General features: G+C 36.2%; 2 protein-coding genes and 1 long non-coding RNA gene across 5 annotated transcripts in view; 2 read left to right on the forward strand and 1 right to left on the reverse strand.

Annotated features, from left to right (window-relative positions):
• Positions 1-214: 214 nt before the first annotated feature.
• On the forward strand, positions 215-3,075 carry LOC132913373 (uncharacterized). The gene is made up of 2 exons (XR_009659367.1): positions 215-376; positions 2,864-3,075. It is a non-coding gene; the product is annotated as an uncharacterized LOC132913373 (long non-coding RNA).
• LOC132913361 (probable aconitate hydratase, mitochondrial) lies at positions 1,062-8,915 on the reverse strand. Of its 2 annotated transcripts, none has more exons than XM_060971648.1 (9): positions 8,672-8,915; positions 7,147-7,301; positions 6,904-7,070; positions 5,477-6,232; positions 4,800-5,002; positions 3,808-4,096; positions 2,880-3,153; positions 2,442-2,790; positions 1,062-2,023 (listed from the first exon to the last, which is right to left on the reverse strand). In XM_060971648.1, exons 1-9 carry the CDS (start codon positions 8,702-8,704, stop codon positions 1,883-1,885), a joined length of 2,367 nt encoding a protein of 788 aa, XP_060827631.1. In that variant the 5' UTR covers positions 8,705-8,915; the 3' UTR covers positions 1,062-1,882. The 2 variants fall into 2 exon arrangements, with proteins under 2 accessions (XP_060827631.1, XP_060827632.1); XM_060971649.1 differs by lacking the exon at positions 8,672-8,915 and adding an exon at positions 8,029-8,064.
• A 5,690-nt stretch (positions 8,916-14,605) lies between these two features.
• LOC132913360 (mucin-19-like) overlaps positions 14,606-26,920 on the forward strand; it is a 32,082-nt gene continuing 19,767 nt past the window's right edge. The window contains exon 1 of one of the 2 annotated variants that reach the window (XM_060971647.1): positions 14,606-15,376. The gene's annotated coding sequence lies outside the window, so the exon portion shown is untranslated. Of the gene's footprint in view, positions 15,377-25,549; positions 25,680-26,920 lie in introns of those variants that run through there. The other variant, XM_060971645.1, reaches the window with a different exon arrangement.

Consider the following 26,920-nt stretch of genomic DNA (forward strand, 5'->3'; position numbering starts at 1 on the left):
TTCACACACGATTTAACATTAATCCTTGGTATTTGATATGTCATTTGTAGCGACGTAAAAATTTTTTTTCTCAGCCACGTATTCTTTTTCCTCTGCATGTACGATGGTGTTCGTTGAGACGAATTCAACGATCTTTCATATTTGATAAAAATAAGAATTATGCTGGTATCCGAATATTTTTATAATCATGAATATAATTATAGACTGAGAATTTGCTATTATTACGGCGCATGCTTGAACATCTGACGATCATCGATCGATCGTTAACGAGAAAATCAGTGATGTAATATATCGTTCATTTCTGTTGACTAATTTCCTTTCTTTATTAGGCCATTGACATCTATCTCCAGCCTACCTTCATCCTTTTTGTAATAGGGTAAGTGACTTTATAAATATTTAATATTTTAATTCATATTGGAGATGGAAAGAATGTTGGTTTGTGTTAGTTTCGAGGTTAGATGAAGTTATTAAACAAGTACACTGAGTCGTAAAAATGTTATACATTGTTTAATCCTTACCTTCTAGAGGACTATTTAAAATTTTATTCGATATTTTAGAATATAAATTGCTAGAATCATTTAATACATGATAAAATGTTATTATCTTAATGCTTTTTTGGCAATTTAAAAATTGAGTAGGCAATTATTCTGGAATGTTTTTAATGAATTAAAATAGTTTTATCCTCAAATCTTATTGGTTCATCATTAATTATAACAACGATTTTACAAATCTTTCGAAAGAGATCTATCTATATGCAGTTTTCGTCTTTAACAGCAGATGATATTAACACGAATATTCAATTATGGTCTTCATAAACAGTACTAAATATTTATGTATTTTAAATGTCTGTAACATTAAATGTAGCTTATGAGGTCAAACACAAGCTGTCAAAAGTTTCAAAGCTACAAATGTCAATCTTTCCTACTATTCAAAATTAAAAGGTAAATATTTCTAATCATTAATTTTTCCATCTAAAACAAACATTAAATGGTAATTATATAAAAAATTATTCAACGAATTAAACACGAATACATGCGACATGAAATAAAGAACACACAACGTTCGCTGTTCAGAAAAATTTTTTATTCCTCGAGTAACAACAGCGAATCTTACATTTGATCGAATCAATCGTAAATACCTGGAAAACAGTATAAGCACGATGTGCCCTACATTGCGAACAATATATAGTATATACAGAAGATTCCACCGAGGTAGAATGAATTTCTCGTCCGATAGAAGCATGCAATCTCGACGTGCCATCGTCGGCTGTACACGATTTAAAAATGAACGTTGGCACGCGTGAGTTGCATTGCCACCTTATAGACTCATGGAAATTTCCTCTCGCACTTTGTACGAAACTCGAGGAATCTCTCGACGCGTGATTCGCATTGCGATACGTGTAATGAACAGTGGATGATTCGAATAATGTTTACAGAACGATTCGATCCGATTCGCTTCTTCTATGATTTAACTGATGCGTGCTAAAAATTTGTCTAAAATTATTCTTCGTCGTTCGACATTTACCCGATCATAGTTCATTACCATTGCTTTCTTCCGTTCTCTTCTTCATTACAAATAATACAGCGGTATTGTCACGAAAAAAAACGTGTGCTGTTCGTTTTTTCCACTTCTTGTATGTCCTTTTTTTCTCTAAATAACCCTCTCTTTAGTTTCGAAAAATCACGTTGCTCAAAGCAACGACGACAAGTCTCGCCATTATTACCATTTTGTTACGCAAATCTACCTGGAAGATTGGTGTGTTATACCGTAACAGTCTCTGTTCGTGTCTTACTAACGATATACACACAACGAACTACGAGATCGTGGCACGTCTCCTCAAAAAAACGATGACGGTTTCGCGATTTTGATGGACGAACGTGTTTTACTTTCCACTAGCGAGCTCCTTCATGCGATTCAGAGCCGACCCTGCTTTGAACCAAGATATTTGTTGCTCGTTCATGGTATGGTTCAGGGTTATAGCATCCACTTTGCCATCCTTGTGCTTGATTTCTGCTTTTACTGGCTGTAAATTAAAAGGGAAAATTAATCTTCATTCATTGATTGTATAAGAAACTTTTTCTCTTCAAGGGTTACGTGTTCGAATACTTCAATGCAATGCATCAGCAATGATTATAATAGTATACTCGATATGTTGCGCTATCGCAAGTGCTATCTTAGTGCTACCTTTGATCGTCTATATTTAGGTGACTTTCAGATTAAAGTAATTATATTATATGTCATAGTGACCTAATAATAGTTAATTAATTTTCAAAATACACTCGACATAATACAATATAGTGCTCGATTAATATTCTATAAAAAAGTTCTACCATTCAGAGATAGTAACCAAAAAATCAATTTAAAAACTTTAGATTTTCATACAAGATGTCTTATCTGACAAAAAAAAAAAAAAAAAATTAAAGTCTTCAACAAGACTGTACCTTGCCAGGCGCCAGATCGTTCAATCCCAAAAGACTGATTTTATCGGTAGGCTGGATCTTATCGTAATCACTAGGATTGGCGAAAGTCAGAGGCAACAGTCCTTGTTTCTTTAAGTTGGTCTCGTGGATACGGGCAAAACTCTTGACGATAATGGCACGGCCACCGAGATGTCTTGGTTCGAGAGCTGCGTGTTCTCGAGACGAACCTTCTCCGTAGTTTTCGTCACCAACGGCTACCCATTTGACGTTATTTTTCTTGTAATGTCTAGCAACATCCGGAACTTTTCCCCATTCACCATTTAGTTGATTCTTTACCTTGTTCATCTCGCTATTTTCGGCATTTACAGCTCTAAAAAATGTATGATAATTTTTGAAGCAAAATTTAGAAAATTACGAATGCTATCACTTTTACGATATTCCAGATTATGAAAAATTTACCCAATGAACATGTTGTTGGAGATATTGTCCAAGTGGCCACGATACTTCAACCATGGACCAGCAGCTGAGATGTGATCCGTGGTACATTTTCCTTTGACTTTGATTAAGATAGTCATGTCAGTAAGATCTTTGCCGTCCCATTTGTCGAATGGTTCTAATAACTGTAATCGTTCGCTGGTCGGGCTTACGTCGACCTTGACGCTGCTACCGTCAACTGGAGGAGCATCGTACGTCTCCATGCCAGGGTCGAAACCGCGGCTTGGAAGTTCATCACCTAGATAAAACAATTTTTAAATCATTAAGAAAATTTTATATTTATTTCAAAATATCAATTAGGCAAGTAATGTACTTCTGTGAAATATAAAACGTCCGAAGTTTGTAATCAGTGTTTTGAGAAACATGTTGTGAAATGTTTCACAAATTCACTACATCCGAGTTCCGCTCGTAAACAGACTTTATCATCGAAGATTGTCGCATTAGACAGAGATACGGAAGAACTTGGTTCTTTTCATAAAAGACAAAAACATACGGACAGGCGATAGATCCACGAACTCTTTATCACTATCTGTACACGAAGCAGTCTGGCATAGTTAAGTAATTAACCACTCTTAACCTCAATAATCAATTTCAAAGGCGAAAGTCTACGTCCAATATTTCACAATCGGATATCCAATTGGATCTTTGATTTAATCTCTGCATATTATTCTTAACCTTGTAATTATCAAGTACTGGACACGATAAATTATTCGCAGACATCTCTATGAAACAATCTCGTTATGAAACAGATATATACCATTTGCAGTGATTCATGTTTAATCGTCTGCAAATTAACTACGATCTTGGTTATCTTTTTTTATGGTTTCATACATAATGACAGAATATTTGCATTAATGAGATAATGTGATAATCATAAGAAAATCATATTTACCAAACGGATCTTTAAGAAGGAATTCCTTTCCATCCTTGCCCTTGAGTTTATCGGTAACAGGGTTAAAGTCTAATCGACCGGCAATCGAAAGGGCAGTGACGAGTTCAGGGCTAGTGACGAAAGCATGAGTCGCGGGGTTGGCATCGTTTCTTCCCGTGAAATTTCGATTGTACGAAGTGACGATCGTGTTCTTATCTCCTTTCTTGATGTCTTGACGATCCCATTGACCGATGCAAGGTCCGCAAGCGTTGGCCAATACAGTGCCGCCGAAGTTTCGAAGGATCTCCGCCTAAATTAAGAGAATTTTAATTTTTTTTAATATCTCAGTTATTTACGAGACATTATCCATAGGAATACTGATGAAATTTAGAACAACTTAAATACTCTTAGGGAGTTAAGAATTTTGCTATATCTTCGCAATATATTCGGGATTTTTTCATTTCTAAATATATTTCATAGCTTGAAAGTTCGAAATATCTGTATCTAATATTTTTGGCATTTCGAGTGTTTACGAAATCTGTAGTATTTTTAAAACGGAAGCCTACAATATCTCTGATATTCTTTTTATTTTGAATAATTTTACGACATTTTTCAAATAATTGCAATATCTCCCTTATTTTTTGATACTTTGAATATTTGTAATATCTGTGATATCAATTTAAAAGGTGAGAATATTCTTCAGTTTTCTTGTTACATTGCTACAATGTTCTAATAATCTTCACCCCTACCTCTAGCGATGTATTGTTCTAGATTATATTCTAAATCGATTTCATTGTCATCTAATGATCCCGTCATGTAAATCGACAATTTCTATTTTTTCACTGACTCTGTCAAAATATCGAAGCCAAATTAAGAATTGGCGTAGGTCGCGTTACTTGTTGCTAAGTAACATGTACCAATGTTTGGCACGGTTCCAAAGAAACTATGCAACTTTGACTTTGGTACAGGCTTTGAATTCTAATCAGAAATTATTGTTCTAGAAATTAACTTACGATTCCATCGCGTTCGATGGTAGCACGGATCTGTTCAGATCCTGGTGTAACGTTGAACGCGGACTTTGCTTTCAAACCGTGATCGAGAGCTTGTTTGGCAATGTTCGCACATCGGCCCATGTCTTCGTAAGAACTGTTTGTGCAGGAACCGATCAGGCCAACCTTGATCTCGTTCGGCCAGCCGTTCTTCTTGGCAGCATCACCTAGTCAGGGTACAAGTAATGAATGTCTCTCGTTCAATTTCTTTGAAGAATTTAACACTGAACTTTTTCCAAACTTTGTACTTTCTTAAAATATGAGATCAGATACAAAGTTAAAAGGATATTTTTTGAATCGATAAATTTCATGTTCTCAGGAGCTACGTATTGTCTGAATAGATAGATATTTTCTAGACTTTACACTTTTTTAAAGTACAAAGCAGGAAGTTGATATTATATTTACTATATATATTCTATATATATTCCAATCGAGTCGAAAAATATTTACGTAAAATATTTGGAAACTATTTGCACATCCTGCAAAAGAATATTCACAGTCAAATGCCATCGAATTTTAACAAAAATCATATTTACTTTATTTTCTTTTAAAGCTTTTCGGAATTAAAAAAAAATTAGTATTATAAAATCTAAATAGACACGCGTAATACCTTAACTACGTTGATCATTCACTCCACTTACCCAATTTTGAAATGGGATGAGCGAGATCAGGCGTAAACGGTCCATTGACATGTGGTTCCAAGGTAGACAAATCCAATTCGATCAGTTGATCGTATTTAGCATTAGCATCGGCAGTTAAGAGGCTTTTTTTATGCATATCCGCGGCGGCAGCGATATCAGCTCGTCCAGTGGCCTTCAGATAGTCTTGCATACGGTAATTGTACGGGAAGATTGAGGTAGTAGCACCAATTTCTGCACCCATGTTGCAAATAGTCGCCATTCCGGTACAGCTAATATTGTCGACACCAGGTCCAAAGTATTCTACGATCGCTCCAGTTCCTCCTTTGACCGTCAAGATACCAGCTACCTTCAAGATTATGTCCTTAGGGCTGGTCCATCCTTTCAAGGTTCCGGTCAGTTTCACTCCGATGACTTTGGGGCATTTTAATTCCCATGGTATGTTAGCCATTACGTCGACGGCATCGGCACCACCCACACCGATGCAAAGACAGCCCAAACCACCGCCATTAGGTGTGTGAGAGTCGGTACCGATCATCAATAGACCTGGGAAAGCGTAGTTTTCAAGAATGATTTGATGGATGATACCGGAGCCTGGGTTCCAGAAACCAACGCCATACTTGGCACCAGCTGTTTTCAAGAAATTGTACACTTCCTTGTTGATGTCTTTGGCACGTTTCAAGTCTTTGTCACCACCCATTTGGGCTTCGATTAAGTGGTCGCAGTGAATAGTGGAAGGTACAGCGACTTTTGGTAGTCCTGCAGAAAATTAGCAACTTTGAGTAAAGGATTAAAAAGTACCATAGATGTGTCTTTATTGTTAAAGTCAACTAGAGATTTTTTTAAAGTTTAATCGTTTCTAATCTGAATTGTTTCTCGTAAGTGCAAAAGATATTTTCTTGTTTGGATATGGAATCCTATAGTCGGGGAGGATTAATGCTAAGTAATTTAATCTTTTCATCTCAAATAACAACTTCATGGTGACATCACATACTATATCATATTTCTTGAAATAATTCCTGCAAAATATACTAAAATAGAAAGATATAATGGGCATCTTATGATTATCATATAGGATCATCTTACAGTTAATAGCATTTTGTAAATGCATTTTGTTTTGTATACATTTATATGATTAATATAAAAATTGTTTCCGGTCGTATCATGTAACTGATTTTTACTAGACAATCTTGTAACAAGCGTTAATACCCTTTGTGTAAGACAATATGAAAAGTTTTTATATTTCATGTCATCATTAATAACGCATTATTGACTCAGAATGGCCAAATTGGACAAATTGCACAATTTATTTTTTATAATAAAATTACTACATGAATCGTTACTTTTTACTCAAACGATAGAATATAAGAGAATGTGTTCCTAAAAAGAAAAATAGGAGTTAATTAAATTACAAATGCTTTAAACCATACCAGAGCTAATAAATTGCAACATGGCCATCTGGGCAGTGGCATCCTGCATAGCCACACGATCAGGTCGCAACCTGAGGTAGCTAGTACCACGGACGATTTCCTGCTTGTCGGGTTCATCGAGATGGGAATACAAAACTTTTTCGGACAGTGTCAGCGGTCGGGTCAACCTACAAGTATTTTATCATATACTCGATTAGGAAATTAAAGATACTGTGCTTGATTATGCAGACATCTCATACTCGCCTTTTCCTCACCACTTTAAGTTTTTCTTCTAACTTGTCGTACGGAAGATAGGTCTCCTTATCGAATTTGGACATTGCCACCTTGTTGGCGGCAAACTTTAACGCGCTCACGCTGAAGCATCTTTGCTGGATGTCTATCGCAAAGATAGCGAGTTTCTACAAATGAAATGCACTAATTAATCATCATACCAATCTTTGAATATCAAACGAATAAGAAATTGAATTTAAAAGATATGGAAGTTATGTTTCAAAAAAGTAAAGAATGAGAAAGTTATATCTGCATATCTTAAATTAAGTCAACTCAGGTACAAATTTCAGAAATAATTTATGATAGCATCTAATTTGTGAATAGTGTACACAGTTACGCGCTATACCTGAGCCTGATGTGTACTAGCGTAATTAATATTTATTGACAAAGCAGTGTTTCGCTTACAGATAATGCGAGCTTAACATCTTCATAGATATGATTAAAAGTAATTTTATTGTTAACGGTTCAGTAATATTCCTCGAGTACACGTGGAAAACTTACGCCTATACGACAAAAATACGATAGTTGAGAAGAAGATGATAATGAAATAGTTTAGCTATATCTCTACTTTACTGTGTCCTTAACTTGTTACGTATAAGTATGTACATGTGACGAAATAATATGAATAGATTCATCTACATACAACAGTTACGTAATTCTTTTATTCACGAAGACGAAAAATTTGCTCAACTTCTCGCGAGATATTTTGGAAAAAACCATATCTCGGAAAGTATATAAAGCATCCAGTGTAATTATTCTTGATTCAACAGCACGCGCTCGTTATCAGTTAGTATATATTCTTATCATATAAAAATTTATCTGACGTCTCGAAGAAAAATCAACGGATCGAATTACCGATTGATGAATATTTTCCATTCATCTCTGTCTGTCACGCAGCCCTGGCGCAATGGTCGCAAACCTAACCTCCAAATCCCCTAAAAATGTACTCATTATATGCAATAATTTCGAAAGGTATTATGTAACGTGTCTGTAACGTCCTATTCGGTCCATTTCCCTAATCACTCATACATTGTTATTATTGCGATATATCTTTCTCTACTGTACTGTCTCAAGTGTTCCAAATGCGCCACTGCTCCAAAATACCGATCAAACGGTTTCGTCCGATGATCGTTACAAAACCTGGCGATCAAATTATCCTCGAGTATCCTCGAGTATCACAATGAAAATGTAACACGATCATTTTCAGTTAAGATAATCAAATGGGGAATAAAGTGCGGCGAATACTCATCACTTGAAAGATTATTGCTCTCACAGACCATGGTTAGTTGATTCAAAAAGAAAAAAAAAATGGATTTTTGTCAACATTCGAATCAATGATCGACAGTTTGCCACTTCAACATGACACGATCGACCTTGATAATGGGGTCGAGCGGTCAAACTCGAGGCACAGACTGATTTCATATCACTGATTCAATTTGACATTCTTCGAAGATGAAATTCTTTTGGTATGCAAAACGTTGAAGAAAATTAAGCATACCTGATCCCGAAGGATTCGGGTGCAATACGACATTCTCGTGATAGGAAATCTCCTGATGACGTCGCGATTCGTGAAGTGGATTCGTAGGCAAAAAGAAGCGCAAGCGCGAGACGAGGAACACCAACAAACCGCGTCTTCTCTGGTGGCAGCCCTTCTCAAACCGGCCACTAGAGAACTGAGTGAAATTCAGCTTAGCCTCCTCGTGTCAATGCAGAGGAGTCACGCATGCGCCCCCTTTCTTCGGCCTATCTAGATACGAATTTTGTGGGAATGAAAGACAGGCGCCCTCACTGTTTCCACGACTTTCCGAGCAGACGAACCAGTAAGAGTTTTGACAGAGGAAATTTTAATAGCTGTTCATTCAACCTCATGTGGCGCAGTTATCGCTATCGCTGTACAGTTTGATCAATCAGTTCTGGTAATTGCGCGGTAGAAAATTGACGACAGTGGAAAGAAGTCAAAGTTTAACAAACATCATTTGGAGTAACAACACATGAAACTAGATATTAAAATATAGAATTTTAAGAATAAAGTATCATTCAATGTTGCTAACTTAAGGAATAACGAATAGAAAAATAATAAATACAGTTTTAGAGTTTATTAGTGAATAACAAATACTGGCACTGTTTAAATAATTTGTCGTTAGGCACGAATAAATCTATAATGTTATTCGTGAGAATATTGTTTGAAAGGATTGTGTGAGGAATAGATATCGCAAATAAACAGCATCGTTTGATTGGTATCTATGGAATAAAGAAAAATATTCCTCGGATAGTATACATTCATACATGTATAGAATGTTTGAATTTACAACGCAGCTAACTAGTAAACTTATTGATTAAACTGTACTGAAACGTAGTACGAGCAGTTTCTGGGAAGCAGCGCGACTAGCGTTGCTGAATGGAACTATGAGAACAGGTTTGTCACTGATAATTCAGGGAATATCCTGAAGGGGGCCTCAAGCTTGTTATCGATCGATGTTTACCGGCATAGAGTAGAGCAGATGTGGGAACTTTGAATATTGGACTGACTTTATTTTCGGACTGTAATATATTTATAATGGTACTTCTATAAATAGATTTCCACATTTTACGTCTATCTTGTTTGAGCAACGAATTGAATAACGCGGAGTAGAAGAAGGGTGATTTCACATAGGTATCTTTTATATCCACTAAAAATGTTATCTCCAATATTCATAGTCATGCCAAGAAGAATAAATTGCAAATTAATGATAAATAACGATAATGAATATCTAAACAAATATTTGAAGAAATTCGATCAGATTCTTAGAAAATATCAGTACCTAATTCTTTTTTAAGTCAATTAAGTTATCTTTATAAATGACGTTGTAATATCAGTTTATCAGTTACTCCGACGTAAGCATTATTTGCAACATATCTATCAGAGAAATGCACTTATAATAAACCATCATACATTAGTATGGAAATATCTTGAGAGTGATTTCGTTGCTGGATTAAATTTTTAATTTAATTTATCAATAAAATTAACATAAATTATTATTACGCACTGGGCGATTTCAAAAACACCGCAATCGATTTCATCATAGTTACATACGTTTCACGCGTTTGAGAAGTACGTGAAGATAGTACGTAATTCGTGTTCCAGATTACTTTTATCTATCGATTAATTCCATCGTTGTATGAATACTAGCTAGACTTTCGTGATAGTAATGCGAAGAAAATTTTTAATATCTCTGAACTGATGGAACTTATCAGAAATTACGGACAAAATAACGCAACTCTGTGAAACGAGAAAAAGAAAGGAATTTTCTTTCTTTTTATCTATAATTTGATCGTCAATTCTTTTAAGAAATTAATAGTTACTAATGACCAATTTTTTTCTATAAAATTTTATTTTGCATATAATATCTTCAATTCTATATATTCAATTAACTATAACGTATATTTACTAACAAAAATAATTCATACATTTTACGTGATACTCTTTCTGATCCATAAAATGTAATCGCACGGTATCAAACACGCCTCGTCTAATCTAATCAGTCACAATGACAGCAAGTTCGAAAAAATCAGGGCACTTTTGCCTTCACGATCTGTTTATGTCACAAAACGGGTATGGTCATGTTTATTCGGCTTGCAACCGAATGTTGATAATAAAGCAATAAAAAACGAGAGTGGAGTGGCGTGGTTGAAGCATCAGCGATGATCTTACTTTCGAAGAATAGGCTTTGCAAGTCGTCACTGTGGAATTTGCAGGTGTCGATCGAAATTGATAACTTTTCGATTGCGACTTTAAAACCGTAGTGATCTTATCTGAGCGACAATAATGCGATTATATGGAGTCTATCGAGACTTTATTCGCTTATGTAGCTGATTGAAAAATCTGGTGAGTCTAAGCCAGAAACTTTGACTGAAATTGTTCGAAAGTACCAATTGTTTCAAATCTAGAAGCGAATTGCTTCAAGTACGATCGATCTTGAAAGGAAACGCAGTATTTATATAACGGAAAAGGGAGCAAACACGCGGATAAGCTTTGTTAGATACAGTAATTAAACCAGTAATTAAACTAAAAGGCAGCTGATTACTTCAATAGGACTGGATTGGTCGTTCCTCTTCCGAGACATCACGAATGATTCATCAAGGATGTCTGAGAAAGATCAATGAGGAATCTAATTGGCGCTCAAAACTAGGAGAATCGATCATAGCAAAGATTGAAGATCGAAACACTATCGTAGATACATTACAATATTGCAAAGTTCGGTCATCGATTATTTCTAAGCCGTCTTATTACGACGTCATAAAATCAGATGACATTTCACTGTTACCATTGTTCTACAAGCCTGGATCAGAGGGTGATCTAAATATCCATCCTAGGAACAGTACGATTGTCTTGTATCAAAGAAGAGGCCGTAATACTTTTTTCTGAGAATGCGTAGGAACAATAAAAAATCAATTTCTGAGTAGTATGAAATCAGTAATCTGGAACACGAGAATTACTTCATGCATGAAGTAAAAATACAACTATATTAGTTACGAAAGTATAGAATAAGAGTGAAATGAATATTTTCAGACTCGATATTCTTCCGGAAGATAATACGATTTAATATTATAATATCCAGTTTTCATGTAAAGTTTATCATTTACGTCCGTGTACTTTTATATTGTCCGAAAATAATAATAATTGCGATTTAGAAAATGCTAAAATTTAATCCCTGGGACCTTGACGTGTCGTAACGCAATTGTCAACGTTGGCACGCGTCCGAATTCCTTTAAACTCATTATCATTAAACAGATAATCGAGAGCCGAATAAAATTGATTCACTGGCGCCCGCGCGTAGGGTTAAGAGGGTATTATAACAAGATTATACGAAGCGGAGAGAAGGCTGAATGGGTCCTTGACATGATTAACTCTTGTTGTAGGTGGACCATGTTTCGACACGCTCACGTTGATCCTGCTCGTTGTTCCACAGACAGATCCTTTCGTTTTCATTTTGTGGCAAACAAATTAGCCAGTTTACGGTGTAACACACTTTCGATGTTGATCCTGTTCCTTACACGATACTTGAACATGCATGCTTAATGCTAAAACTCCTTTTAAGATTAAAAGGTTCTTGAAATAACACAATTTTGAAGTGAATATGATTTTTTCCACTTCTTTCTCTGAATTTTATGTTATCTATCTTATTATTATTTTATCTGTCTATGGCGCGTATGACATTTTTCAGACATATTTGCGTCCATTGTGAAGCACAGTTATATAAAGATATAAATAGAAAAAGGAATGAAACCTGTTGTAATGGGTTTGTTTATAGATGCATCGGTAATATTGATTTTTACAGTTGTACAATTCGCGAAATGACACCTTTGTCATATAACAGATAGGAAGAATTCTTAACAAGCGAAGGACTTTAGCGTGATGGCCAGTTACTCGCGATAGAAAATTACGAAACACTTTGTTTCAAGGGTGGGAATAAACTTCGTTTGTTCTATAGAAGGCACTCGATATGTCTAATGTCGAAACAGAAGTGACACACATACTTCCTGAACATATGCTCCATTCTCACTACACAAAGCATATGTAACTACTGTAATTTAATATCACTCGTAATTATTATTCTTCTAATCATCCCGGAAATTTCTTAGAAATTGTACCTCTAATAGGAGAATTATTATTCAGCTATATTTCAACCTTATCTGCTATTTATCTTCCTATCTTACACATACTAGTTTAATAATAAATTTGTAGCATTAATATGTAAGTACATTGTTTCTCCTCCTTTGTACGTCTACTTGACTAACCTGTCTTGTAAATTTTATGATTCTTTAGTTTTTAAACTTTTTCGTTCTTTCCCAATACCTTAATCTTAAATTTATTACATACTTCAATGTCTTCTCTTTCCTCTACAATTATGAATTATTTTCTTTTTGTTTTTAAATAATAGAAATTTTCGGCACTACAACGTGTGAGTGTATAAGTTACTGTATTAACGTTTTTCGATAGCTTTGCGTTTATCGAATCTTTCTACATAATTTCGTTGGCTGGTCCTTAACAGGTTTAAACGCAAATTGTAATCTAAAGGATCCCTCAGCCTCAGAACTCGATTTAAAAAATACAGAACTTCGCATATATTTCTCAAGGTACACCATAGATACAGAATCTCTCGTAACGTGAGTCGAGCGGAGCAGTACTCGTAAACCAAACGAGTTTCAACTTATCTCGCGAAGGTCTGGGTTAGACGTGCGTCAACAGTGCGCGGCCTTGCCGATTTGACAATGCCGATACCATACGATGGACCAAGTTGTCAAAAATGGGGGCACATTTAAAAATCTGGCGCCAGGGTGAATTGCATCACCTTTGTTAAAGCCGTTCCGGCTTTACACGTACTACCTACGTACAACGTTTCAACTGTCGAATAGTGGAACTCTCAGCTAGTCAAGGAGCAATGGGTTAATCTTCGTTTACATGCGACGTAGACGATTGCTTAATTGTGCCGCGTGAATTATTCAACCAACAATCGAAAGCCTTATGTGCGTCGATCTTAAGCCCAGATCCAATGTAGCAATTCAGAAGGCACTAAACCTCGCGAACAATGCCGCTTCTCGAATCACTTAACGAGAAATCGTAATTTTCGCTGATGAGATTTAACATTATGTGGTTTGAAAATACCGTGGCCATTTTCAAGCATTAAATTAGTAGTAAAAATGGTGAAAGTTAAAATGCTTGGCTCTGGCCTTTATATTGTATGGGGTGTCCATGAAAAAGATCCTTCAGAATGGCGATAGAGGGAATGAAACGACAACATGTCTTACTAATATCGTGCCAAATATATGAATATATTGGTTAAGAAGCTGTCACATCAATTAACGTCATTTAGAGTGCTGTGAAGTAATTAATTTATACAAACAAGGCTAAGAATCAGGAGAAGTTGTATAATTCTGCACTATGTACATTGCAAAGAATGATCGATAGATCTAGAGAGAAAAGGCAGATTTATCTAACGAAAATTTGTTGGGAGTTAAAAGATTAGTATTTAAAATTTCGTAGTAATTTTGTTAACAAAAGGATGATTCATAAATCTGAATATTTTGACGCAGAGGTGGAAGGGCGTTTTCCATGACCTGGGACGGAATGCTTTCCTTGGAACTGTTGGAGAAAGGAGGAATGCTCTTAGCTACTATTCAACCTGGCTGACTAATCGAACGATTGAATGTTGAAGAAATTTAGAATCAAATCCATCTCACGGATCAGTAATACAATACGATGTCAATTCCAGTTGCTGAGTAAGTATCTTGCGATGTTACCTGCATTCGAACTAGGATCTATGTAATGTTATGGAGAATGTGTCATAGTTCTAAAAACAAATGAACATTTGCACGACACTCAGAATTCTATCATACCTATCTTTATCTATCAATTCTATCATATCTATCATATCTAATCTTTGATCGAATATTTTATGACAAAATTGTCGTAAATAATTTTTTTCTCATTTTTGTTATTTTATATCTATGACGATTATCGATGACGATTCATACTCCATGATGAAACACACATAAGAAACAATTCTCAACCAAAGTCGTCCAATCACCCGCCTTCTCCTTTCAAACGTCAATTCCCTCGGTCAAACTTTTTTTTGCCAACTATCGAGACCATTCCCTAAGGCCATCCTATTACAGACATAGCCCGCAGCGTCATCGAACGGCAGCAATTAAGAATTAAAAAAATAAAGATCAACCAGACCAATCTACATACATCAGAGTCTCTGCTGATTTCAACTGTGCAATTTAAATAATCGCTATCCACGCTCCTGTCTTTTTTATCATATATCTAGAAAGTCGTTCTAAACGTTTCGTTATTGAACTGTTTGCACCCACATGCGAGCGATGGGATGTGCTCATTCTAGCCATAATAAAATACAAATTAATTATCAGTAAACGCATAGCATACAAGCATATAAGATTAATTTATTGAATTAATAACAGATTTGCCATGATCGCTAGATTATTGGACACAATAATAAGAGGATAAACCAACTAATTGGCAATTTAATGACTGAGTAATTTTGTTGATCGTTGAAGGTCTGTACGGCTGTAGATCAGGGTGGCTTATTGACAGTGGTGTTCTGTGAAGCATACCGATTGACCGTGGCGGTAGTTCGACCATGACGAACCATTCTACAGGAGTATCAGAGAACTGCGAATTTGTAATGCGATCGTAAATTAGGTAAGTTGTATCATGTAAGGTGAAAATTTTATGGAATATCTGAATGTAGAATAGAAAGTAAATTTGCACATATGACATGATATTGCATTAAAATGCGAATTCGGTGATCGTTATTAAAAATAACGTAGTACTTTTTAAGAAAAGCTATGAACTCTTTACAAACTCTCTTGATGCTCAATGGATTGATTAATCCGCGAAATACGTGAATGGTATTACAGACGATTGCATATTTTATCGCGATGGCAAGGGTAGGGTCATCATGTACATACCACTTTGAAATTCGAAAAAGAGCCAGCGGATTAATGAAAATCGGATGAAACTTGCGTTACCGCCCTGAATAAAATTCCAAGTTTTTATCTCCTCATATTTCTGTCAATGATCCGGTCTCAATCTCCGAAACATGTTTGCTTTAACACCCGATTGAATTTACGAGCTCTCTGTATCGTTTACACTCGGTATACAAGCTGGTTACCTGCAACGTGCAATGTAGTTGAATAACACGAAGAATTGCGAGTTTTAATTTTAGTACACATACTGGTTCTCCATGAACGAAATAAAGGATATCGTATGGCATGTAATTTGACAGTGAATGCAACTTTGGGTAAGGAATCTGACGAAGAAATAAATTGCAACTTTTCAACAAAGACAAAGTCGATAAAGTTCATTTTATATATAACAATTTTATACAAAATTTATGTATAATTTCCTATGTTCGAAAAAATTGTGCTTCGAGCTTTAAAAGAATCTCTCCTCTGTGAAGAGCATAAATTATTAATTAAAAAATCGTTATTCGTACGATTCGATGTTCGTAGACGTGAGAATGAAAAGGACGCAAAATATTCTTTGTTGCAAATGGACACTCGTGTCCACACATTTTGTCAACCTGAACTTTCGCCATTCATCTGCAGCTATTGTTCCTTAATGGTGCCTACTCCCTTACCAAAACGGTGGATCGATGCTTCACAGTATCGTAACTTCATGAATTATGCAAATGTACACATCGTACCGCATAACGTTTCGACTAAATGATTTGATTAATGATCCTCCGTCCTATAAAATGTTCGATCAAATTAATTTTGAACCATATCGCGAATGATCAATTTCAGTTTTCTGGAAAACTAACTCATTCTATTAAATTCCCATCCTAAATTGCTGGAAGATCTAAGTTACTAAGAAGCACTTGACTTAATTGGTAGCAGTAGACAACGCAGATTGCACTAGATTTTGGACGAGTTTACGGATAAGGCCAGTGAATTCTCAGCTGACGCATCGATTTGTAGTTAGTACACGTCTCTATTTAAGTGGCAGTTCTGTCACAACTGTTTCCAGGAAGAGTTCTATAACATATAGCTTTTAATAGAGAAAAGATAATAGTTTCAAAAATTATCGTATATTCTTCGATTGATTACTGAATGTTCGAAAATGTCACCATTGACATCGCAAAATGAAATTTTTCGTTCGAACAATTCCACTCAGTATGATTTATTACCCTGTTTACTACTTTTTTACATTCTTATGTGGATAGACTGTTCGTCAAACTGTTACACTTTTACTTCCGTGATCTATAGAAAGTCACGGGGAAGATCGGCATCGTTTTTCGATATCTCGATCGGACGTGGACTTGACGTCACCGTGACTGCTAGCTACAAGTTCACTCTCGTTCCAGACTCCTTTGTGATTTCTAAGCGAACTAAAGACGCAATGTGTGTGTTTCGAGACAACTTTCTTTCCTGTCTACGATGCTTATTGAAAACTGGATTCCTCCCGCGTGGTTTTATTTTCTTTCCTTTTTAGCGTGGACCGTTAACGCGGGCTGACGCCGATTAAATTCGGGAACGCCACATTTCCGGCTTGAATCTGCTCTGCGTAATCTTTCTGACTAATCGATATTAAAGAAAAAAATGAAGTTGGTCCAGGAGAAGAAAAAATCGTGCAGACTTGTATAGTGAAATAATTATGCAGACTGTTTTTGAGGCTTCAGAGTACTAACTTAGAGAAATGATGAAGCCACAATCAGTTTCCTTAGAATGAAATATCATTTTGTAGTTGCAAGCAAATTATCTCGTAATGATGTAAATTATGAAACGATTTCTTGATACAAAGAATTTTGGCAATATTATTCAGATCGCTTGGGTAATTCAAGTGTGTTTTTCGTCGATAAAACATAATCAGCCAAATGTCATATCGTTCATGAGATCATATCCGACAAAATTTATGACACACGAAGATTTAAAAAGATTGCGTGTTCGCGAGTTACGAATACCCAATGACAGTGAAATTGTTCTTTCTCCTTTCTCATTCGTCCGATGATCTGAACGAAACGATCACTAGATCACGAACGTAATTTCACGTGAACGATTCAAGGCCCGGTATCCCTTCCCAGTGAATAATTCTACAATAGTTCAAATTGCGTGTGACGCAAGATGGGCGCGCGATTACTTTTAAATGACTCTGCGAAAACGAAGCTTTTGTGGCGACGTAGGTTAAAATAACACGGATTAACGCCAATAGCACGATATAGGATGAATAGAACGTGTTGATTAATGGTCAAGTAACAATGATAGAAAGAGTAACTACAATATGGTTTCATAAAGAAGACCGCGGTGCTCTGTTAAAGGTAACGAGCAAGAAAGATCCCTTGTCACACCGAGTAAAATTGTAAGATATTTCAAATAAGTGACGATTACATCGCACGTGCTTTTCTCAAAATATTTTGACATGTGATATTTATTTATAATAAATTTATTTATAATTCTTCGTGAAACGATCTTTGCCGAAAAATACTGTAAATAAATTTTGCTATTCGCTATTCGTGTGGAATATGGTGCCTAAGTTACGCTTTTATTGGAAATTTTATGAAAGGATCAAAGCAAGAAAAGTAAGGGAACGATATTCCGTGTTCTAAGTGTCAATAAAATCAAAGTAAATTTGACTTTACTACTTTTGAACCTCACGCATGCAAAAATTTTCATAGGATATCTATTACAAAAAAAATCTTATACTTTCATATTCATTTATATTTCCGTATTTCCTTCGTCTTCAAAAAAGTACGTGATGTTTCACAGCTTTGGGTGTTTAACGACTTCCCTATTGCTGCTAATATTCAACGGATTCGGCTGACGAAAATATTTACTCGATATTTACGCGCGTGCCTGTGGCAGCGCCGAAAGCAACCCGCAGCTGTAGGAATGGGGTGCCATGGGCCAGCAGCGTATGATGTAATTCTGGAGAAAGTGGAGGCAGAGAACATGGGTCTTACGAGCGGACATCTCGGGTGCTACCAACGCTGGAATGCGAAAAAGCGAAATGCGTTCGGAGGTGGATCACGGATCGATTACGTAAACCGATTTCGGCCGTGTGTATAGCAGGCGACGATTTAATAAGGTGGAGTTACGCGAGGACGAGAATGGATCTGTTCCCTTGTAATTGAAGAACCGTGTAAAGGAAACGAAATCTCCGGTGAAATTAGTTCGCTGCCTTTGTTACTCCTTTTTTACTTTTTTCTTTCCGGATTAAGTATCGTTAATGAGTAGGATGCTGGTGTTTATGTAAATTTATATTTTTATGGACAAGAATTTTTTCACTCGTTAAATGATATAACGAGTAATTTACTTTGGATGTTTTGTATATTTTTGTTTATTATTAGCACTCTATGCATCTTGTGCATTTATACAAATTTTAATTATCTAAAAGTCCATCAACGCTCATGGTTTACTGATCAGATTGTAACGAATAGAAAAGATAGCAAGAGTGACAAAATTACTAATTCGAAAAGCTTGTGAAAAGTCTGACGCGATAAATATTTGTTTACTGTAATTATTACTTCCTCGAATATGTACGAATTCTTAAATTTAATGTTCTACATTGCAAACTGTCTAAAGTTTATAAGAAAATTGCAGATTGCAAACATTTCTAATTTATGGAAAGTAGAAACAGTCAGATTGAATTCCAATACTTTCCTTGACTTGCGTTTCACACGGAAATAACGGAAGAAGAAATTCTTGACGTTGAAAGAAGGTACATTCTGCGACGATGAGACCTAATAATTTCGCAATTCGCGTCCTTCGAGCGCGTAGCACCGTTATGAAAAAAAATGACTTATTAAAAAACCTTCGTCCTTCCTCTTCAAATCTAATTGCTTCCTTTAAAGCTACGTCCTTGCACACATGAAATTGCAGCCACCTACGACTCAAATTGCGAAATACGAAAATTGCTTTTAATTGTCCACTTGTCTGTAAAATTTATCATAACTTATTTGTACGAAATTCTTTCCACTTATTTTTCCATCTTCGTATTTATGGAAAGAAATTCGAGAAATTTACAATTGGTTTTAATTAAGATACATTCGGTTTAGCGATAAATTTAGTAATAATTCCTTGATGAACGATAAACGAAAATTATGCCATACGTCACAGCCATTGTAATGAATTTACGTTCAAACGATTCCTCTTCACCTTTCTCTAGCAAATGCAATTAAGGTCTATACACGTTCCTTAATGTGGTACGTAATACGTGACATTTCAGAAAATGCAGAATTTTCCATAATATTCATATATTCGGAGATCGTGTAAATATAAATCAATCGGTAACCAGTTTGCGTTCATTTTCGATTACCTAATATACTTTAAAGGGTAATCGTAATTTAGTTCCTTTCGAGTTATTTAGAATTGTATTTAATTAAGAATACGATTTTTAAACTTCTTTTTCAAATCTAAATGTATCGTGCTCAACTTATCTATTATAACTATTTAGTTTATCGTTTATCCGCGTTTATAAAATAATTCACTCGTATGTGGAAAATGAAAATTCTCCATTATGGTATTGAACATAAGTAGGATCGAATATGGATAATAATCGTCGTGCATTACAAGGGAAGTATACTTATACACTGTAAATTATTCTGTGAAATTCTTGTTTGATTGCGTCACCAAAGGAGTTGCCAGGACCTTGACAATGCAGAATCATCCATAGTCTTACTAGTTTACTATACTTCATTATTATTATTCCCATTATCAAATAATGGAACTACTTTACTAATTAAATTTTCATCGCTTTCAATTAGAATTATAAAGCCTAATTACTCCTCAATTACAAGTGTCAATTATCAAGTAAAGTAATATGGGGAAGCTGAAGTTAAAACTTTTATTTGGTCATCGTAAAGTTTTGCATGCACGAAACCGATAGAAATTGATCTTCACAGTCGAATAATCACAGGAGAGTTGCTACACATTTGGTCGAAGGTGCGATCCTCTTTTAACCGCTCGCTTCGGTTGTTATCGAATGCAAATAAGCTCTCTCCTGTCGAGTATACTTTCGTATCATAAAGGAATCGGCTCGTCAAGAATCCACTTACCCGAAACAAGTTCAAAAGCCTGGGGCTTATCTCTGACGTACTTTTGCCGACATCTTAGAACTCACGATCCATCCTTTTCCTGTCAAGACGTAGAAATTGAATTTCATAGCGAACACGCTTGTTATGGTCTCCGACGTTTCGGAAACTTTTTCATCTTGGAATTGTTAATTCCATTATTCCAACTCCATCACGTGTTTTCCCCAAATAGGTATTAAGGCAATTTTAATTAAATTTCATAAATATTTGTCAAACGACGAGGTCAAAGGAACTGCTCAAAGATTTAAGAATAATCGCATTTGTTTCAAAAACAATGGGAATACGTACACGACTTATATTTATACGTTTATTGTAAAACCTAAAAGTAGCAACAAGCCCGTTCTCATGATGTATGTTACTCGCGAATTTGCATACGCTTCTTCTATATCGAATAAATTAATCGTAAATTTGTTGCACAGCGTAATTTGTCGGCGGAGTGTCGTTTTAACAGATGCAAAGATTTCATTATGTGGTCATAAATTCTTTTTACATTGAGCTCTCTATAATCTTACGTAATACTTAATTCCATGCTTATTGGACAACCGTTTTTATTATTAATGAGTACTCTTGTATTTAAAAAAAAGAATCTTACTTAAATCAACTGCGTCAATGGTATTGTATTATTTATCATCCTCGTAAAATTTTTGCTTTCTTTTCTTTGTTAATGCGAAATATTAAACATTGGCGAAAAAGAAAGGTTTATAGCTGGGATTCGTAAAATTGAACTTCTAAAAGAATGCAAAAGGAGAAAAGCAATAACCTTTTATATTATACACGAGTAGGAGTGTGGTTGAAAATATGGTTTATGGTGGCACCGTGGCTTTGTCACCCCTTACGTAACCGCAGGAACTTTATACTCACCTCGTGAAGCCCTCAGGTACTTGGGTGTGGTCCCTTTTTCCACATAAGCCCCATTTATCGAATGATCGCCGCAGATCGATCAATCCGCACGCTTTGAGAGATATAGACATATTTCTTCCGTGAAACGGAACAGGAACACTTGCTTGCCCGTTTCCTTTCGACATTTTAATCTATCGACAACGTGGTGCTACTGAATATTTATGCTATCCCTGATATTTATGCTGCACGTTTAAAATAGATAGCCCGTTTATGTCGCTACGTAACGTTTCCTCAGGATTAGTCTTACGCTAGCTGCAACTGCGAGGAAAAATTATTACCCAATTATAAATTCTGTAACGTGGAATAAAGAGGTGACCGTTATATTCACCCTTAATATAAGATTATCTAACATAACTTAAAACCTCTGTAGTGGATACATTAAAGTGGAAGAATAGATACGAAGACTACGATCAACGCGTGACATGGAAAATGAAATCGATCTTTTCTATCGAAAGTGGCATACTTATTTGGAACATTTAGATATACGTGTGTGTTTCGAAGCACACACAATTTTTCTGTCTAACATTTCTGGTTCTGCACAATTGATAAAACCTTTTAATCAAAACGTAGAGACATTAAGATAAGAAGAAGTTAGAATGTCTAATCTACCAAGAAAGGCAAGGGAACAGAAAGAAAAAAAGGAAACGCCGGTGCGGTATTCAACGCGCATATTCGTGTAATTCAGCTAGTCTTACGTCCGCTTTCCTGACCTTGCATGTCCCCGAAGTCCTTTTATTGTCCGGCTTGTACGATATTTTGGCAAGCGGTGTGCATGAAGGCCGATTCGCGTGTAAATTACGAAGGGGAGAGAAGGAGAGGTTACCCAATGTGACATGAGCAGACCGATTTCATCCTCGGCCTTTGTGTTTTGACAGATCATTGGTATGATAAGACGAAGGCATTCCCTTTATTTTCAAACACAAGCTTTTACGTCGTCGCGCCGAATAAATTTGTAAGCGTCTCCTAGAAGTTTTCCCGCAACGTGTTGTGCATATCTGTTTTTGTTCCACTTGAAAATAAAGGTTCAGGGATTTTCGGACGTTTTATTACATAATAAATCTCGACTTTTTATTACGTAATAAGTTTAATACAATAGTGGGATTTTCTTGTTTTTATTTAGCTGATAATAAAAGTAGCAAATTTTATTTATAGATCATTCATACGCCATATACCATAGTACGACACATTTCCAGAAAAATTGTTTTCTTCGAGCTAACGATACATATTTCGATTGATTTACAACATATTGTCCATTCCTTTATAGAACCATCGGTCATTTAATACTATTCTGTCATCTAATACGTTAATGCTATTATCCAATGCAATAATAGCTATAATATTACATATCTGTTTAACGCATATTTCTCTAGCAATCGACAAATGAGCAATAATATTCCGCAGCCTATTAAACTCTAATTTCATCTAGCTTCATCTTCGCAAAAAGACACACATTCATCGTCCATAGATAATCAAAAATTACTACAATTATCAGAAGTACTAAGAATAACTCCTACTTATAAAATCAGTATGCGATTTCCGTGAAATTGATTATCAAGCTTGTGCCAAGACAGATCGAAATCGACAGTCCATCGCGTGGAAAAAAAATATTTTCCCTATCACGTAATGCTACGTTTTGAGTCGCGGAACGTGCTACCAGTGCGTCACGAAGAAACCCGCGGCACAAGCAGAGTTTGTAAAAGGCGGCACGGCCACCTAGACGCCCACTAAGAGGTAGGTGTCTCCTTTTCAAGTTGATCGCGGCCTTTTTACGGTCTCGATAATTTTCTAAAAGGTTCCTTTCCCTGTGTGGTGCACGTCCCAGTGCGTGCATTGTTGCCTGGTTGCACCAGATCGCCCGAAGCGTGTCAGTGATGGACGCGTGCCGCTTTTCTTTCGTCGCCATCGCGGATATACAGCACTGTATAAAAGTCTAAGACCATTTTGTATTATCGGTCTCTTAATGGCTAGTCAAATATACTTGTACGAAGTATCTTTATGTGTTTTTTTTTTTTTTCTTTTAAATGCATTGTATGTAAATGAATCTTTAAATATTCTATTTGTCACGTTGATATTTACGATGTTCCCTAGTTTATACATTTTGAAAAAACGCTGCGATAAATACAATCTTCGTCGTCGTAAGTAACATGAGAAACGGAAAGACATTACAAATGAATTAAAATTTTGTTTAGTTAATGATTTGTGATCTTTGCACGGCGCTGTAGAAGCAGTATGAATTCTCTCACAACGATTGATATCTGTCGGACACTGAGATTTTATTGCCGCAGGCGTGTACGCAGGACGGTTCTTATCCTAATCTGTTTAGTCAGAACTACTATGCACCACTTGTTTTCTTTTTTTTACTATTTAAAAGGAATCTAGTTTATTCAGTTTCTTCAGAGAGAGATTCTACTTTTCTCCCTTTTATATAAATGATGGAAAAAAATCTTTTATCCATGTAAAATTAAAGGAATTATAAATGTTTGTTTCTCGTTGAAAGATCGATGAGTTTGAGCGACGTGTTCCTACGGATCGGAGAAGTGAAGGCTCGTAAATAAAGGTAATCACAGGAAACGGATTCTCGTTAAAAATCCGGCGTCGACGAAAATGGCCAAGAGCGCCGAAAGACCATTCTTTCTTTCGACACGACGCAATATTTCATTGAAAATTTATCGCACGCGCAGAGATGTCGATACTATGTGGCAATCATAAAGTCCGGCACGGAAATCGCGACAGTGGGACCGTTCTTCGTCGCTCTTCTGGAAAGTGACGTAATTCGTAGGAAGAAACTGCAATAACGCGATACACGTATGCAGACCTGGATATTCGCGAGACGACCTTATCGGCGATGATTCATCTGATCATCCATCTTGTTTTCAGTGTGGGCACGCGATATTTTATTGGGAGGAAATCGGTCCTGCTGAAATAACGGCACAGGGAAAAATGAACAAATCCCCCCTCAATTATAAATATCCCCGACTGCTGCATTAGGAATTGGCGTTCGCTTCTTTACGATATTGAAAAATTGAAAGAAAGTTGGAAGTTTGAAGATTCCAGATTTGAAAATGAACAAAGTTTAGTTTCAGATGAAAGGTCTCACGATCAGAATCTTCAGAGTTTTTAACATCTACGGAACATTGAGACGTTGATTTTAAATCTTCGAAAAATTCTTCATTTCTCTAAGTGGATAATAAAATTCGCATTTCAAAGAACTCATTGCGATCCGAAGAATTAGGAAACAACTTTGATTGTATTAACTTTTCATTGGTCAACGCAAATGTCGGTCTCATCACGAAACCAAGCTATCCGCATCGAGTCGCCAATGATTGTGTACACCCTTTCTCGGAACGTAGTTTTCTCACGACTCAATCACTATGTCGATGACGATCTCCTTTCAACGCTCGACCTACAGTCAGATATCGACCCTTTTTTGGTTATCACCTCGATCGATCATGGTTTATAAAATTTCTGGAACATTACCTTCATAGATATCCTATCTCTGCGCAAACGTATCATTGTTCCCATATAACAATGACCATTTATATTTTCTAACAAACTATAAAAAAACCCGCTCAAACCATGAGAATATATAAAAAAATTCCAAGCTTTACGAGTAAAGAAGTAGTAGGAATGAAGTATACATAATACAACATACGCAAATGTGTCTATTTTGGAATCAATCATCCAATGTAAAAACCAGTGATTTGTTATTAACAACGGTCAATCATGAGCTGGAGAAGGCGCGATGAATGTGACGCGCGTTAGTTCGTAATACCTTTCAACGCGAAGTAATACGCGAAACTTTCGATGACGTAACATAGGTACGTGCAACGGTGATCATTGTCGATTAGCATACGTCGCTGATTAATCCACTGGGCAACTGAGTTTGTCGTGGATGCTGGATACCGGATAGACCGGTTAACACGTGCAGCATTATGAGAAGGATGATTCGAAATGCTCCAAGTACAGTTGGAGCGAAGCTGTCGTGAAGCGTGCTTCTGGTCAGCTGTGAATCAGGTACAAAGGACATGTTTTTTCCTCTGAAAATAATCCAGATCGCGAAGCGTGAAATAAAACTTCGCAGGCGGCGCGTTGACTCACCGTCACAAGAACGCGTTTCCTCGTCCCTTTCTCGTCCTGTCGCGAAAGAAATACGATGTTTCATCGTGCACGGCAGTATCGTACTCGTTGCGACTATCTTTCGAAAGGTCAAAAAAGATTCTGTAAGGATGCTCAGGCTGTCCCAGATTACAGCAGAAGGATCATTCCTGAGATGACAGCCTAACGAATGACAGTGTAAACAGCGTGTCGACGAAAGTGTTAAAAGCGCTTGGCAGTTCGATTGCAGAAGCGGAGTCCTGCTTATCCTAACTCGGTCTTTTAATAAGACACTAATCTTACGCAGCATGGTGTAAATCGTTAACAATAGTAGGATTATTACTGGAGAAAAATTGATTCGATCTGTAGTCATCGTGAAAAGTGATGCAATTTCTTATTTTTAAAAGGCACTAGCACATATATATAATTTTTCTATTAAATTTAACAAGTTTTTCAGACAAAGCAATTTTGTTCGAGCACAAAGGCAGGATCGAATCGTGTGTGCTTGGTATAAAATGATATTTTTGGGACAAAAAAGTTGCCTTGGAAAGGGCTAGTCGAAATCTGATACGTTTGTACATCCAGGTTTCACATGGCGGTAGCCCATTGTAACATTCAAGCAAGGCCAACGCAGTAACGTCAAAATTTGCATAAAAATCGTTGAATCTTTCCTTTGTTATTTAAAACTCGCCGAAATCCCGAAATTCAGTCACCTACCGGTTTGCTAGATCAAAGAACAGATCCCATCTCCATATATTCAACGAAATTTCCTACTATATACATTTATGGTGCATCTTTTCGTGTATATCTTACGCAATCACGTTGCTTTGATTCGCCCACACAAGCAAGAAGCATTGCTAAAAATAACACCTTACGAAGTAATCGAAAAACCCATCGTATCCTCTCTAAGTGCTCCAATCACTATTGTCAACAAACTCAGTGTATCCGCGAAAAATTCTCCAGACGAAGTCTCGAAGTTCGTCTATCGAAAAACATTCGAAGCTTGCTATACATTCACCTTGATCCACTGACACGGAATAGGTTGTATGTGTGTCGATCTACGATCAAATAGAGAGAAGAATCGATCGAAGGATCAGAAATGGTTCATCTTTGACAGTGATTCGCTATTACGTAGCTCAGCGTACCTATTTTTACGCTTG

The sequence above is a fragment of the Bombus pascuorum genome, chromosome 13 (assembly GCF_905332965.1).
Source record: "Bombus pascuorum chromosome 13, iyBomPasc1.1, whole genome shotgun sequence".
Classification (NCBI taxonomy): Eukaryota; Metazoa; Arthropoda; class Insecta; order Hymenoptera; family Apidae; genus Bombus; species Bombus pascuorum.

Bases quoted from the DNA above. Each gene is read 5' to 3' on its own strand.
- LOC132913361 (XM_060971648.1), bottom strand. From the start codon at position 8,704: ATGTCGTATTGCACCCGAATCCTTCGGGATCAG. The intron at 4,097-4,799 runs GTAAGTTAATTT...CTCTTAATTTAG, and splicing joins CCATCGAACGCGATGGAATC to GCGGAGATCCTTCGAAACTT. The intron at 2,791-2,879 runs GTAAATTTTTCA...TACATTTTTTAG, and splicing joins TCCAACAACATGTTCATTGG to AGCTGTAAATGCCGAAAATA.